The sequence below is a fragment of the Perognathus longimembris genome, chromosome 3, assembly GCF_023159225.1.
Source record: "Perognathus longimembris pacificus isolate PPM17 chromosome 3, ASM2315922v1, whole genome shotgun sequence".
Lineage (NCBI taxonomy): Eukaryota > Metazoa > Chordata > Mammalia > Rodentia > Heteromyidae > Perognathus > Perognathus longimembris.
The window spans coordinates 65,674,346-65,689,568 of NC_063163.1; the positions used below are offsets into that span (position 1 = coordinate 65,674,346).

Consider the following 15,223-nt stretch of genomic DNA (forward strand, 5'->3'; position numbering starts at 1 on the left):
CCCAGGCCACATCCTAGCCCCTGTCTTGTCTGAAGCCACACCCTACCTGCTGGGCTGCTTCACACCTGAGTCTGCCTGGTCACCGGAGCCTGCTCCTATGCCCTCATCTCTGCACCTGCAGGGAAACTGAGGCAGGGCGATCAAGCCCACAATCTCACAGTGGGGTGGCATCAGAGCTAAGTTTTATGTCCAGGATCCTCATCTCTGGCCCATGGGATCCATCCTTCCTGAAGATCCCAGCTGGGTACACCCTCGGAGTCCCCTCCCCGTGTGACAGGGGTTGTGCTAGGACTCAGCAAGCACCGAAGATGCACTGCTGCTGACAGGGAGGGATGAGACAGGGCTTGATGGCCACTGTGCGCATGTGCGGCTTGTCACCAAGTTCAAGCGGTCCAGACGGAGGGAGGAGCCTCAGGGCAATGATCCACACCAGATGGGGCCCAGCAGGTGGCTCCATGCATCTTTATTTCATGGTTGAGGGACAAGTTGGGGGAGGTGGATTGGGCAGCAGAAGAGCTCGGCATGGGGCCTAGGTCTCCTCCCTCAGACCCAGGGCCTGGGCCTCTCTCTTTTTGGCGGGTCACTCACTCCACCCTCAGACTGGCAGAGCAATCAGGTCTGATGGCAGGAAAACTGGTCTCCCTCCTTGGATCCTGGAGGGTTTGGCAAAATCTCAGAAGTGGAAGGAGGACTTAGGTGCCAGTGGCTCCCGCCTGTAATACCAGCTACTCAAGAGGCTGAGATCTGAGGATCAGGGTTCTAAGCCAATCCAGGCAGGAAAGTCCGTGAAACTCTTATCTCCAGTTAACCAGTAAAAAGATGGAAGTGGAGCTGTGGTTCAAGTGGTAGAGTGCTAGCCTGAGTTTAAAAAAAAAGAAAGCTCAGGGACAGCACCCAGGCCCTGAGAGTTCAAACCACAGAATGGGCCCAAATGAAAGGAAGGAAGAAAGGAAGAAAGGGGGGGGGGGAGGGAGAGGGAGATAGGAAAGGAAAAAAAAGGAAATGAAAGAAAAGAAGAGTCTCCCATCTAAAAGCAGCAGCAAGGGAATTTTCCTCAGGTCCTGTTTCCAGTGGAGGGGCGCGGTGCTGTCATGGCAGTTATCCCACGGGGTGCAGGCAGGGCATGGGGTGAGCGCCCCGTCCCCAGGCTCAGTCCTCATCCTCGCTGCCATAGATACGGGCTTCCCAGCGCTCCGCCATGGCGTTCTTGTGACGTGTCACCCGCGTGGCTCCCAGCACCTGCCACACAAGGGGGCCTGGGGGTCCCATTGGGTCCTGAACCTCCACCTCACCTCCCCAGGCAGACTCTCTACTGCCAATGTACAGGAAAATCCACAGGGGCATAGTAGGAACAACCTTTCCTCTATTTCCGACTCTGCCTCCCCTTTGTCCTCCCCCCTGCTAGTTCATGCTGAATGGCTGCTTGAGGAGAAATAGAAAAGCTACATGTTGCTTATCACTGGAAGTAGCTGGGCTTTCCCACCTCTCCTTGCCCATCATAGGGACAAGCACCTATGGTCCTAGCTTGGGAGGCTGGAGCAGGAGGGCTGTTTCAGCCTAGGAGTTTGTGTTGTAGTCTGGGCAACATAACAAAACCCATTTCATTTTTTTTTTTTTTTTGGCCAGTCCTGGGGCTTGGACTCAGGGCCTGAGCACCGTCCCTGGCTTCTTTTTGCTCAAGGCTAGCACTCTGCCACTTGAGCCACAGTGCCACTTCTGGCCGTTTTCTGTATATGTGGTGCTGGGGAATTGAACCCGGGGCCTCATGTATAAGAGGCAGGCACTCTTGCCACTAGGCCATATCCCCAGCCCAACAAAACCCATTTCAAAACAAACAAGAAATACCCTTGCTGGGCACCCGTGGCTCACACCTGTCATCCTAGTTACTCAGGAGGCTGAATTCTGAGGGTCATGGTTCCAAGCCAGGCCAGGCAGGAAAGTCTGTGAGATTCAACTCCAATGAACTACCAAAACCCCAGACATAGAGTTGTAGCTCAAATGGTAGAGTGCTTAGCCTTGAGCAAAAATGCTAAAGGATAGCCCCCAGGCCCTGAGTTCAAGCCCCAGGACTGGCACAAAAAAAGAAAAAAGAAAAAGAAATGCCCCTGCTCAGGTAAAGAGGCAGGATATATATATATATATATATATATATATATATATATATATATATATATATCCTTTGCTGTCCAGGGCAGACATCAGCAGTAGATGCAAAATCAAAATCAATCTCCCCAGATATTACCAGTGGAACAGATGCCTAGTACCATCCCACAGGGAGAAGAAAGACCTTCAAAAGTCCAGATTATGAGGAGGGGTGGGCGATGGAGAGGGAAGGACACGAGTCCCTGGAGAGTACTTACCTCCAAGTTGACTTGATCCGAGGGGTTGATGCCTGCATACTGGAAGAGGAACGAGAGTGAGCCCAGGTCCTTCCTTCCTTGCCCTGGTGCCTGCCTTCAAGTTCAAGTTCACATATGGGGCAGAAGGGAAGGTCTTTCCTCCCTAGGGAGTGGCCCCCCAGGTTCCAGGGTTACCCCCAAACTCAAAGCCATCTACATGTTGTGTCCCACTGCTGTAGCCCACACTGTAGCCTCTTCTAACATTTGCCATGATTTAGCTCCCTGCACCAGGCGGCGAGAGATAAGTGATACACTTTCGGTGTTCATGTGGAAGCTTGGGGCTGGCTATTACCATCATGGTGTGGTGTGTGTGTGTGTGTGTGTGTGTGTGTGTGTGTGTGTGTGTCTGTGTCTGTGTCTGTGTCTGTGTCTGTGTATGCATGCATACATGTGCGTGATGGTTCTGGGGCTTAAACTCAGGACCTGGGCACTATCCATGAGCTTTCTTTTCTCAAGGCCAGTACTTTACCACTTGAGCCAAAGTGCCACTCCCAATTTTTTTTGCTGGTCGATTGGCAGTAAGAGTCTCCCAGATGTTCCTGCTTGAGCTGGCTTTGAACCACGACCCTCAGATCTCAGCCTCCTGAGTATCCAGGATGGCAGGTGTGAGCCACCACCAGCTCCCAGCTGGGGAGATGCATTGCTCCTATTTGTCCACCTGGGCCAGTTTTGGAGCACAACCCTCAGGCCCGGTGAGGGACATTTCACCTGGACCTAGGACAGCCTTCCTTTCCCATGACCCAGGGAGGGGAGGCTGCCGGACGGCACGGCCTGGGCCCCTGGGACTCACCCACAACTCCTTCTTCTTCTGCCCAGGAGCACTGTCTGTGGGGGAGGCCTGAGCAGTCCACACCAGGCCGGAGTGCAGGTGGATGGGGGTGAACAAGGGAGACTCTGACACCGAGTAGCTGCCTGTGATGCCTGCGAGGGACGAGTGGAGCAAAGGATTAGAGGGCATGGAACGCTTGCCAAACCTTAACGTGGAGACTCCAGGCTCTGCCCAAGAGGCTGGAGCTACGAAGAAGATGGTGACAGAGTGATCAAAATGTCAAGTCAGGAATTACTGGATAGGCCAACCATGCCAAGGTTAAAAAAAAGGCGCAAAGCCTCATGGGGAATATTTTGCCTTGACCAAGAAGACCAACCAAGGCCTGGCACTGGTGGCTCACGCCTGTCATCCTAGCTACTCAGGAGGCTGAGATCTGAGGATCACGGTTCAAAGCCAGCCTGGGGAGGAAAGTTTGTGAGATTTTTTTTTTTTTTGCTAGTCCTTGGCACTGTTCTTGAGCTTCTTTTGCTCAAGTCTAGCAGTCTATTACTTGAACCACAGTGCCACTTCCGGCCTTTTCTGTGTATGTGTTACTGAGGAATCGAACCCAGGGCTTCATGCATGCTAGGCAAGCACTCTACTGCTATGTCACATTCCCTGAGACTCTTATCTCCAATTAATTTAAAAAGCCAGAATTGGCGCTGTGGCTCAAGTGGCAGAGCACTAGCCTTGAGCAAAAAAAGCTGAGGGACAGCACCCAGGCCTTGAATTCAAGCCCCATGACTGGCATCCAAAAAAAGAAAAAATTAACCAACCCAAAGCGTTAACATCTGTGGAACACTACGCACCTAATAACAAAACCTCCAAGTCCATAAAGCGAAGACCTGGAATCCAAGTTGACATTTCCTTCCCAAATCTGCTAAAGTTGCTGGCTGGTGGAGGCGGTCATCCCCAAGCTTCACCTCTCTATCCTCCTCATTCCACCTCGAAGACTCCCAGCAGAATGGTCATTCCCTTCCCCGGTCCCTTCCTTACCAGATGCCCGCGACGAGCTCCGGGAGTCTTGTTCCAAGTCTTCATCCGTTGTTGAGAAGACGTCGGGGAAGAAGGCGTTCCTGCGCTCCTCCGCCACCTCCCGCTCCCGGCGCAGAACATTCTCCACCTCCTTCTCCAGCAGATCTGAGGACTGGGATCTCTGCAATCTCAATACTGGGGCCCCCTCCACCTCCCATCCCCAGACGTGGGGTGCCTCAACCTGCTGGGGGACATCTGGGACCCGGAACCTCAGGGGACGCAGGAGGAAGTACTCCCTTCGCACCACACCCCTGTTGGCTTTCAGGGATCCCCGCGGGGGCTTGGAAGGCGCTGGCTTTGAGCTGGAGGGTTTTACAGAAGACTCTGAGTGGTGCCTTGGAGCTCCTGTAGCCTTCAGCGAGGCCACAGCTTGGGTCTTCTCGGTGGGGAGGCCTTCGGACTTGCTGTACACTCGGAAGGCTGAGAATTCTTGTTGGGGTGTCCCAGCTCCCAGGTAGGGCTGGTAGGCATCAAGTGGGATTCGATTGACCTTTCTCACTTCTGGAGCTTGATCGGCCGCCCGGGCATCCGGGACAGGGGTGTCGAGGATGGAGTCTGAGCTGAAGCTTCTCCTGAGACCAAGTTGGGGACCCTCAGAGACCCAGTCGGGGGTCGAGGCTCGCCCCACTTGCAGCCCCTCTCTCCGGTGGTCTTCCTCGCGCTGTGTCTCCTGCACCATGTCCCGCTGCACGTAGAGGGATGGGCGCCCCCGGTCCCTGCGTGGGGGCTCCGTCAGGCTCACCTTGCTCAGCACCGGCCTGGTGGGGATCAGCACCAGCTCTTGGTGGCTGGTTGCTCGCTGGAGGCCCCTCTGCTCCCGCAGATCGGCCTCCCTCTCCTGGGCCAGTCGGATCTCCCGCTCGATGGGGGTCTCCTTGGGAAATTCTGGAGATGGAGCCCGGTTTTGTGGGCTAGGGCTGCCCAGGCCTGGCAGGCTTGGCTCACCAGGCAAGCCACGGCTCCTCTTCTCCCTGGCCCCCTCCTTCATCTGGGGTGTGGCTGGTACCACATACCCATTGGCCAGGCACGGCCCATTCAAGGCCTTGGGGGCCTGGCTGTGCCCCAGTGTGGTGCGTGGGGGAGTTGCCCTGGCTAGGGGGGTCGGGGGCGTAGGGTTCAGCGCCGCCTGCTCCAGGCTCAGGAACTGCTGTCTGGCTGAGAGGAAATCGATCTGCTCACTGTCTACCAAATTCTCCTCCAGGGGTACAGGCTGAGGTTGACTGGGGCGCCCACAGTCCCTGTGGTCAGAGGTGCCCCTGAGGGTCGCCACCCTGCCCCCCTTCTTGACCGCTTGGCCTTGGATGACCGCCCAGCGCTCCCACTCCAGGTCCTGGGGCAGTCTGGGGACTGCGTCACTGGCATCTAAGTAGTAAGTCTTCATTTCCTCATCGTCGTTGTCGTCTTCCTCCAGGTGGAGTGGCCGAGGGGATATATGGCTGGAGGAGACCAGCCTGCTGCAGGGTGCCCCTGTCCTCCCCATGTTTAACTGGGCCCCATAGTCCGTGTCCCACACCTGGGGTGCATTCAGGCTCCAATCGTTGGCCTCATGCCCCACCCCCACGAGTTCAATGGCATAGCTGTTGTCTCCCTCGAGGGCCAGGCCAGTGATACGTGTTGAGTGGGATTTGCTGAAAATGGGGTACCTGGTCACTCGGTCCATCTCCTTGTGGAGACCTGACTCCTTGAGTGGAGACCTCTGGGCTCACTAAGGGAGGAGAAGAAAAAAAAGATGACTTCACTGGGTTTGAGGAGGGACAATTTCTAGTCCTTTACAGGGCATATACCAACCAAAGGGCTTCTGAGATTGGCTGAAAGGTGAATAATATAATGGGTAATTGACCCTCTCAATCTGGCCAATCACAGCATTCTGCTCTTTGGCTTCTGTGATTGGTTGAAAAAAATAGGAAGTTATTCAGGCTGGCCAATCAGAGCATTCTTCACTCTGATCTCATTTGGCCAACTAATAGCATGCTGCCCTCTACCCTCTGTGATTGGTTCAGAGATAGGTAAGTGACCCTGACCCAACTAGGCCAATAAATAACATGAAGTGAGTCTTTATCCTGATTTTATTTAGTTTATTTTTCTATGTGCTGGTGCTGGAGCTTGAACTCAGGGCCTCATGCTCTCTCTTGGATTTTTCACTCAAAGCTAACATTCTACTGATTGAGCCCCAGCTTCACTTCTGGCTTTTTAGTGGTTCATTGGAGATAAGAGTCTTAAGGAATTTCCTCCTCCAGGCTGGCTTTGAACCATAATCATCAGATGATCTCAGCCTCCTGAGTAGAAAGGATTATAGTCATGAGCCACTGGCACCTGGCAATCTCTCTATACTTTCTGAGCTGGGGAGCTATACTCCTAATCATATGTGACAAAGGGCTTGTTACAGGTGTTCTTTTTTTTTTTTTTTGCCAGTCCTGGGCCTTGAACTCAGGGCCTGAGCACTGTCCCTGGCTTCCTTTTGCTCAAGGCTAGCACTCTGCCGCTTGAACCACAGCGCCACTTCTGGCTGTTTTCTATATATGTGGTATTGAGGAATCGAACCTAGGGCTTCATGTATATGAGGCAAGCACTCTTGCCACTAGGCCATATTCCCAGCCCCGCAGGTGTTCTTTATTATTAAAAATACTTGGGGGCTGGGAATATGGCCTAGTGGCAAGAGTGCTTGCCTCATATACATGAAGCCCTGGGTTTGATTCCCAAGCACCACTTATATAGAAAACGGCCAGAAGTGGCGCTGTGGCTCAAGCGGCAGAGTGCTAGCCTTGAGCAAAAAGAAGCCAGGGACAATGCTCAGGCCCTGAGTTCAAGGGCCAGGACTGGCAAAAAAAAAAAAAAAAAAAACCCACAAAATTTGGAGATTCAATCAAAGTTTCCTCAAACTCAGAGACTGTGGTTAGTTACAAGACTTTCCTTCGCCAGATAGGCCCTTCAATGTTCTTTCTATTTAGATCAAGGTTCAAAGCCAGCCTGGGCAGAATAGTCTTCAAGATTCTATCTCTAGAATCCTTCTCCATTGTTGGTGGGAGTGCAAATTAGTACAACCACTTTGGAGAACAGTATGGAGGTTCATCAAAAAGCTCAACATAGACCTACCCTATGACCCAGCCATACCACTCCTAGGCATCTATCCTGAACAATAGGTCCCAAGATATCAAAAAGACATCTGCACTTCCATGTTTATTGCTGCACAATTCACAACAGCCAAAATATGGACACAACCCAGATGCCCCTCCACAGATGAATGGATCCAAAAAATATGGTACCTATACACAATGGAATACTACATAGTGATTAGAAATGGTGAAATATTGGTATTCGCAGGGAAATGGTCAGAACTTGAACAAATAATGTTGAGCGAGACAAGCCTAGAACACAGAAAACAAAGGGGCATGATCTCGGATATATAACTATTAAGGTAGGGGGAGGGGGAGACAGTAGAGATCAGGTCTGCAAAACCAAAAACTTCTTGTCAAATGGTATTTCTCACAGGTCTGGGTCAGCGACCCTACATTATGTAACTAAAACCAAACAACTACTCAACATATAAAGGCCAAAAATAGACCTCTCAGTGGATCACAACAGCTCAAAAGCTATGTATGTACATTCATATAAGACAAGGATAAGCAAACTATTGCTGACATTACATTTAAAGTCCTAGGTGAATTTCCTTTGGCGTAGGCCATGTGGCTACTGTATATGTTTTTGGTACACTGTGTAATGTATATATGTCTACCTGATCTAGGGAAGGGAAAGAAAAACAGGGTGTAAGATATCACAAGAAATGTACACACTGCCCTATTATGTAACTGTACCCCTTTTGCACAACACCTTGTCAAAAATTTGTTTAATTAATAAATAAATTATTTTTAAAAAAAGATTCTATCTCTAATTAAGCAGCAAAAAGCTGGAAGTGATTTGGGTGCCAGTGGCTCATGCCTATAATCCAAGCTTCTCATGAGGATGAGACCTGGAGATGGATATTAGAAACAAGCTCAGGTAGGAAAGTCTGGGAGATTCCTATCTTCAGTTAACTAGCAAAAAATAAATATGTAAATAAATAAAGCTACTTCAGAGTCTCACAAATTTGTTTGCCCAGACTGGTTCTGAACTATAATTCTCAGCCTCTTGAGTAGCCAGGATTGTAGACATGAGCCACTGGCCCTCAGCTAATATTGTGTGTGTGGGGGGGGTTGGTTCAAGGGCTTAAACTCAGGGCCTAGGTGCTCTCCCCAGCCTCTCTGTACTCAGGGTTAGCTCTCTACCACTTGAGCCACAGCACCGCTTCTGGTTTTTGAGCTGTTCATTGGAGATAAGAATCCCTGGGGACTTTCCTGTCTGGGATGGCTATGAGTAGTGATCCTCAGATCTCAGCCACCTGAGTAATTAGGATTACAGACGTGAGCCATCCAAGCCTTGTCAGTTCGTCTATCCATCCTGCCTCAGGCCTTGGGCAGACAGAGAGCAACTGGATTCTTGGTTTCCACATCCTGTTCTGCCCCAGCCCCACCCAGTGGGGCATCTCACTCCCTCATCCCCTGTCCCCTGCCTCCACCTCTGCCTCTGCCTATGCCTCCACTGCACCATCCTCAGCCCCATAAAGTCAGGATGGGCTTCAACACCTTGGACCTTGGGCTCCAACACCTGGGCCCGGGAGGGGCCACAGAATCAGGGTAACACCCTAATCCAGTGTCCTGGGGCCCCTGATCTCGAGTATCCTTGATAAGGTGGCACCCCAGCTTTTAGTAGTATATCTCTTGATGTCTACAGGCTTGGTGCTCAGGGTCACCCTGCAACCTTAGCCCAGCCCTCCAGACTGTCAGCCCGGCCTGTTCTACCTGTAGCCACCTGGGTCCCCAGCCCACCACACACCTCCTCCATGAAGGCCCCTTGAGGCCATCACTGGAGTGTATCTCTAATGTCTCTGTGCTAGGGCACAGAGCACTAAGCACCTCCTAGACACAGTGAGGAAAAGGAGGCTCCTGAAGGTCCAGACTAGGACTAGGTCTGGGACTAATCCATGTTTCAGTCTGCTATGTCAGGGCCCAGGAGAGCCAATGGTGCCATGCACAGTCTTTGGGCTAACTGGCTGCTACAGTGAAATATAGCTCTGAAAAGGAGTTCTGAGGGGCTGGGAATGTGCCTTAGTGGTAGAGTGCTTGCCTAGCATGTATGAAGACCTGGGTTTTATTCCTCAGCACCACATACACAGAAAAGGCCCGAAGTGGTGCTGTGACTCAAGTGGTAGAGTGCTAGCTTTGAGCAAAAACAAGCCAAGAACAGGGGCTAGGAATATAGCCTAGTGGCAAGAGTGCTTGCTTCATATACATGAAACCCTGGGTTCGAATCCTCAGCACCACATATATAGAAAAGGCCAGAAGTGGCACTGTGGTTCAAGTGGCAGAGTAGCTAGCCTTGAGCAAAAAGAAGCCAGGGACAGTGCTCAGGCCCTGAGTTCAAGCTCCAGGACTGGCAAAAAAAAAAAGAAGCCAAGAACAGTGCTCAGGCCCTGAGCTTGAGCCCCAGAACTGGCAAAAAACAATTAAAAATATATATGTAATGAAAAGGAGCTCTGAGTTTGCCCCCAAAGGGGACACACATCAAGCAAGGTGGGATGAGTCAGCAGTGGGCAATAGATTATGTGATATTATTACTGCCATAACCTGCTGGTGGTACATCCATTTGCATATATCAGATATTATGGCCAGAACTGGTAGCTCTTGCCTGTAATCCTAGCTAGTCCCACGACTGAGATGTGGAGGATTAAGGTTCAAAGAACCTTAGGCAGAAAAACCTAGCCAGAAAAAATACACAAGACTCTTTTCTCCAATTAACCAGCAAAAAGCTGCAGTAGAGGCATGGTCAATTGGTAGAGCACGTGTCATAAGCAAAAAAAAAGATTTTAAAAAACTGAGCAAGGGTGCAAGGCCCTGAGCTCAAGCCCCAATAGCAGCACCAAATAAAGAAAAATAAAATCTGTAATTAGGAAGCTTTGTTACTAAACTCCAGCCAGACAGAATGAGCCTTGGACTTGAAAGGTGGTCAGCCTGCAGTGCACATCCCAGCTTTCCCTTCTTTTTAATTTTTGTTGTTGTTATTGGTTGTAGGTCATGAACCGGAGCCTAGGTACTGGCCCTGAGCTCTTTTGCTCCAGGCTAGCACTCACTCTACAACTTTGAGCCACAGCTCAAAGTCAATTGGAGATTAGAGTCTCATGGACTTTCCTGCCCAGGCTGGCTCTGAACCTCAATCCTTAGATCTCAGCCTCCTGAGTAACTACAGGATTACAGGTGTAGCCACCAGCTCCTGGCTCAGATTTCCCCTCTTGAAACAGGGAATGTTTCACTCAAAGGTTGTGCTCGCCTTGTATACATGAAGCCCTGGGTTCGATTCCTCAGCACCACATATATAGCAAAAAACCAAGAAGTGCCACTGTGGCTCAAGAGGTAGGGTGCTAGCCTTGAGCAAAAAGAAGCTAGGGACAGTGCTCAGGCCCTGAGTCCACGCCCCAAGACTGGCAACAAAAACAAACAAACAAACAAACAAACAGAAAGGTGTGTCAGCCTTGGCCTGAAAACATTGCTCAAGATCTCCTCTACCCTGCATACAGCAGGCGCTTCATAAAGACTGAAGCCAAGGGGCTGGGAATGTGACTTAGAGGTAGAGTGCTTGCCTAGCATGCACAAAGCCCTTGGTTTGATTCCTCAGCACCACATTAAACAGAAAAAGCCAGAAGTGGTGTTGTGGGTCAAGAGGTAGAGTGCTAGCCTCCAGCAAAAAGAAGCCAGGGACAGTGCTCAGGCCCTGAGTCCAAGCCCCAGGACTAGCAACAAAAACAAAACAAACAAGACTGAAGCCCAGATGTGAGGACTCTGGCTGGTGAGCCTAGCAGTTAGGAGGCAGAGATCAGGAGCACTGTGGTTTGAGGACGTAAAGTTTGTGAGACTCCATCTCAATCAACAGGGCTGACTGTGGCGGGGCACATCTGTTATCTCAGCTAATGGAAAAAGTGAAAAGTAGGATCACAGCCAGGCTGACCCACACATAAAGTGAGATTCTACCTCCAAATAAATAAGACAAAAAGGAGCTAGAAGCATAGCTCAAGTGATAAAGCACTTGCCTAAGAAGCTTTGAATTCATTCTCCAGTGTTGCCAAGAACAGCTTTGCCAGCACCATGTGCGCCAAGAGCTGACACAGGTCTGCAGACACAGCTGCTCCTCCAGCCTCCGTCCTTCCTGTCAGCCTTGCGCTGGCCCTGAAGGACAGCCCAAGGTCATGCTGTCCCACACTTGGGGCAGGCACACACCTGTCTTCATCAGATTCGTAGTCCTTGTGGGGGATCTGAAGGGGTCTTCTGGCCAGACCTTGAGTGTCTATCTCCCCTCTGGTGGGGTAAAGATAGGGGTCCCCCCTCGCTCCCCACTTCTGCCTCCTTCACCTGTGAGGCCAGTGGGTGGGGTCCTGAGTCTGGAGTTCAAGGCTATGGGTGGGGCAGGTCACTCTACCTTTTGCTTTTTTTTTTTTTTTTTTTTGTCTTTACCTGGAACCCCAGCCAATATGCTATTATCTATCTATACATCTATCTATCTAGATCTATCCATCCATCCATTTTTGTCCATTGTGGGGCTTGAACTCTTGGCCTGGGTGCTGTCCCTGAGCTCTTCTGCTAGAAGCTAGTGTTCTACCACCCTGAGCCACAGCGCCACTTCCAGTTTTCTGGTGACTAGTAGGAGATAAGAGACTCAGGGATTTTCCTGCCCAGGACTGGCTAGGATAACGGCGTGAGCCACTGGTGCTGTTTAGGGTAGCACTCTGAGCTTGGCAAGTCGTAGGTGCACAATAGATGTTCTCACAGTGGTTGTAGACCTTATTTATTATTTCTATGCCCATATTAGGGCTTGAACTCAGGGCCTAGGTGCTGTCCCTGAGCTTTTTTTTTTTCTTTCTTTCTCAAGGCTGGTGCTCTACCACTTGAGCCACACTCCATTGCCAGCTTTTTCCCCCTGGTTAATTGGACAGAGGAGTCTTATAGATTTTTCCTGCCTGAGCTGACTTCGAACCTCAATCCTTAGATCTAGCCTTCTGAATAACTAGGATTACAGGCGTGAGCCACCAGCCCTGGGCTAGACTTTATTTCTGAACCCCTGGATCACCGATTGATGACAGGGTAGGTGCCCCTGAGGGGGCCCTGATGAAGGGGAAGAGGGACCAGCATACACAGAGGCTCTAGGGGGGAAACTCTGCCCCCCAAATCCCCCGTCCCCTCCCCAGGGCCTCCGGGAGTATGCAGTCCTCATGAGGGTCATTTTGTTCCAGGTTTCCTTCAGTGCTCCTCCAGGGAGGCTGAGGAGGAGATGTTGCTACTTCCCACTGCTGAGCTCCCTCCCCACCCAACTGTCTGGCTTCCTCTTTCAGGAAGCCCCGTGGGTGGGTTGCTCCCCTCTGCTCTGCCTACCCCCACCCCGAAACGAACTGGGATCTAGACTGAAACTTGGTTTATGGCTCCCTTGCTTTGCGGTGTACCTGCCTCCTCTGGCCACCTGCCCAAGGGGCAAAGGCCGCTGGGGCCGCCAGGTCATCCACAGGGAGGGGCTCCTGGCCTTCCCAGGCCCTCCCAGGGGGTGAGGCCCCTGGGGAATTCCAACCTGAGCCCTCTGCAGTGTCCCATTTCCCGGCTGACCCTGACCACAGACTTTGGGGCCTCCTTGACCAAGTGGCGTTCCCAGTCCCAGCCTCTGAGACCCCCCCAGTGTGATTTATTGCCTCATGGCTTTGGGCTATAGGGTCGTGGTGGGTCTCCTCCTTCCTTTGGAATTCCAGAGGTTCAGGCTTTTAGGATTTGGGGTGCAAACTGAAATCCCAGAAATCTCAGAGCTAAGATGCAAAGGCCAGCTTGAGATCCAGCTGGAGAAGAGGGTATGGGGTAGGGCTCGGGGTGAGGGGGGTCCCCATGCTGAGGGGGTCCTTGTGCTGTGAGGGCCCCACAAATAAGCTGACCACGCCAAGGGCATGTGATGCTGCCCTGGGCTCCAGAGACAGCCTCGCCCAGTTCCTACCCCATGTGGGACCCCCTCACACTGGTTTCAGCCTCAGCCACCAACTCTGGGACCCTCCTGGTCACCCCCAGAGCTCTGGCCTTCCACTCCCCACACCTGGCGGCTCACCAGGTTGCCTGGAGACGGAGGCCCCACCTGGGGCGCAGGGCCCCTCCACCCTGCCCCACCCAGGCTCTGGAAACAAAGTCCAGAGTCGCTGGGAGAAAGATGACACCAGGAGGAGGGTGGGCAGCCCAGTGCCCACTGGAGATGGGGGGTGGAGGGTGGGGGCAGGGAGCTGGGGGACAGGGGTGGGGTGGGCTGGGGTGGGCTGGGCCCATGCAGCTTGAACTCAGCCCAAAGGCCATTCAGTGACCACCGCCTGCCACGGCCCTTCCCGCTTCTGTGGGCACCAGTGCCTAGGGGTCTGGGGGCTGGCTGTCCTCCTGTGGAGGCTGCGGACACAATCCTAAGTCCAGCCTCTCAGCCTCATGCTTCCATCCAGGAAACAGTGACACTGTGGTTTTTGACTCCCCTGGGCCATGCAGAGAATTACCCCCCAGCCATGTCCACATGAGACATGGGGGCCTTGAGAGACCTCAAAACATTGGCTCGGAGGACAAGGCCCAGGCTGCATCAGGGTGGAGACTCAGAGCCCCTGTGGGGCCTGGACAGCTCACCCCAGTGCTGTCTGTCCCCTAGGGCCGGGGTTCTGCCAGCCCTGCCCCACAGAGGAGCCTCTGAGCCCCCAACCCTCCTTCTAGGCAAGCTCACAGGGCCACGGGAAGGTGGCTCACCCCTGGAATCCCAGATAATCAGGAGGCTGGGGTCTGAGGATGGTAGTTCAAAGCCAATCTGGGGAGGAAAGTCTGTGAGACTCTCATTTCCAATGAACCACTAGGAAAGCCGGAAGTGGAGCTGTGGCTCAAAGTGGCAGAGCGCCAGCCAGCCTGGGGCAAAAAACCTACAGGGCAGGGTGCAGACCCTGAGTTCAAACCCAAGTACTGGCACAAAAAGTAGTAAACCCTCCCAAACGTGGAGGTGGGGGTGCTGAAGAGCCGCTGTAGAGAGAATACCAACCCAGAGAATGGGGCTCAGCCTCACGCCTCCTCCCGTGGCCCCTTCAGGCCTCTTGATCCCAGATTGGCAGATCTGTAAGCCGAGATTCATCTCTAATGGTCCAGCTGGGGTTTGAACTCGCCTATCTTAGGTACTCCATGACCATTCCTGGGGGGAAACTGAGGCCTAGAGGGACAGGAACCAGAACACACCATGTTCTGGGGTGGGGGTGGGGGACACACAGGCCCCAATTTTCCTGCCCTTCCTCTCTCTGGCTAGAGCTGGCCTTCCATTCAGAGTTCCTAAACCCTTAATTTTCGCGGGCAGGGAAGCTGAGGCCCAGAGGGCCAGAACCATCTCTAACTGCTACAGCAAGACAACAGGGTCTGAGAGAGTCAGGATTGCTGAGCAGGGTGTGTGTGTGTGTGTGTGTGTGTGTGTGTGTGTGTGTGTGTGTGTGTGTGTGTGTGTATATGTCCCTCCCTAGCCCCCAGCTCCCCCCCCAGTCTTGTCCCTCTGCTGTGGGGACCCTGGTCATACCCTGCTGTCCCCTGGAGGCCGTAAGGCCAGCCAAAGCTGCCCTGAAGCTCAGGAACAGGGTGTGGCACCTCCATAGCCCTGGGCCCCTGCAGGAAGCAGGAAACCGGTGTGTCACCTGCAGTCGCCCTCCCTGCCAACGGCCTTACCTGGCCAGGTGCTGAGAAGCAAGGTAGAGCCCACAACGGCCGTCTCCTCAGCAAGGGTGGTGGTAGCAGTGGGTAGGTGACACCGGCCAGCTTCAGCCAGGGCTGGCTTGTCCTCCCTTTTTATGGCTCCCCTACCTGGCAGCCCCGCCCCGCCCCGCCCCCGCAAGCCGCACCCCTGTCCCCTCCCTGCCCAGGATGAAACT

The 15,223-nt window shown here is 52.7% G+C and overlaps 1 protein-coding gene across 1 annotated transcript; it reads right to left on the minus strand.

Moving 5' to 3' along the window:
* Positions 1–943: 943 nt before the first annotated feature.
* Positions 944–15,170, minus strand: LOC125348536 (mitotic spindle positioning). The gene is made up of 5 exons (XM_048341833.1): positions 15,021–15,170; positions 4,204–5,947; positions 3,190–3,320; positions 2,361–2,399; positions 944–1,239 (listed from the first exon to the last, which is right to left on the minus strand). The coding sequence occupies exons 2-5, from the start codon at positions 5,900–5,902 to the stop codon at positions 1,150–1,152; spliced, it is 1,959 nt and encodes a 652-aa protein (XP_048197790.1). The 5' UTR covers positions 5,903–5,947; positions 15,021–15,170; the 3' UTR covers positions 944–1,149.
* Positions 15,171–15,223: the final 53 nt, after the last annotated feature.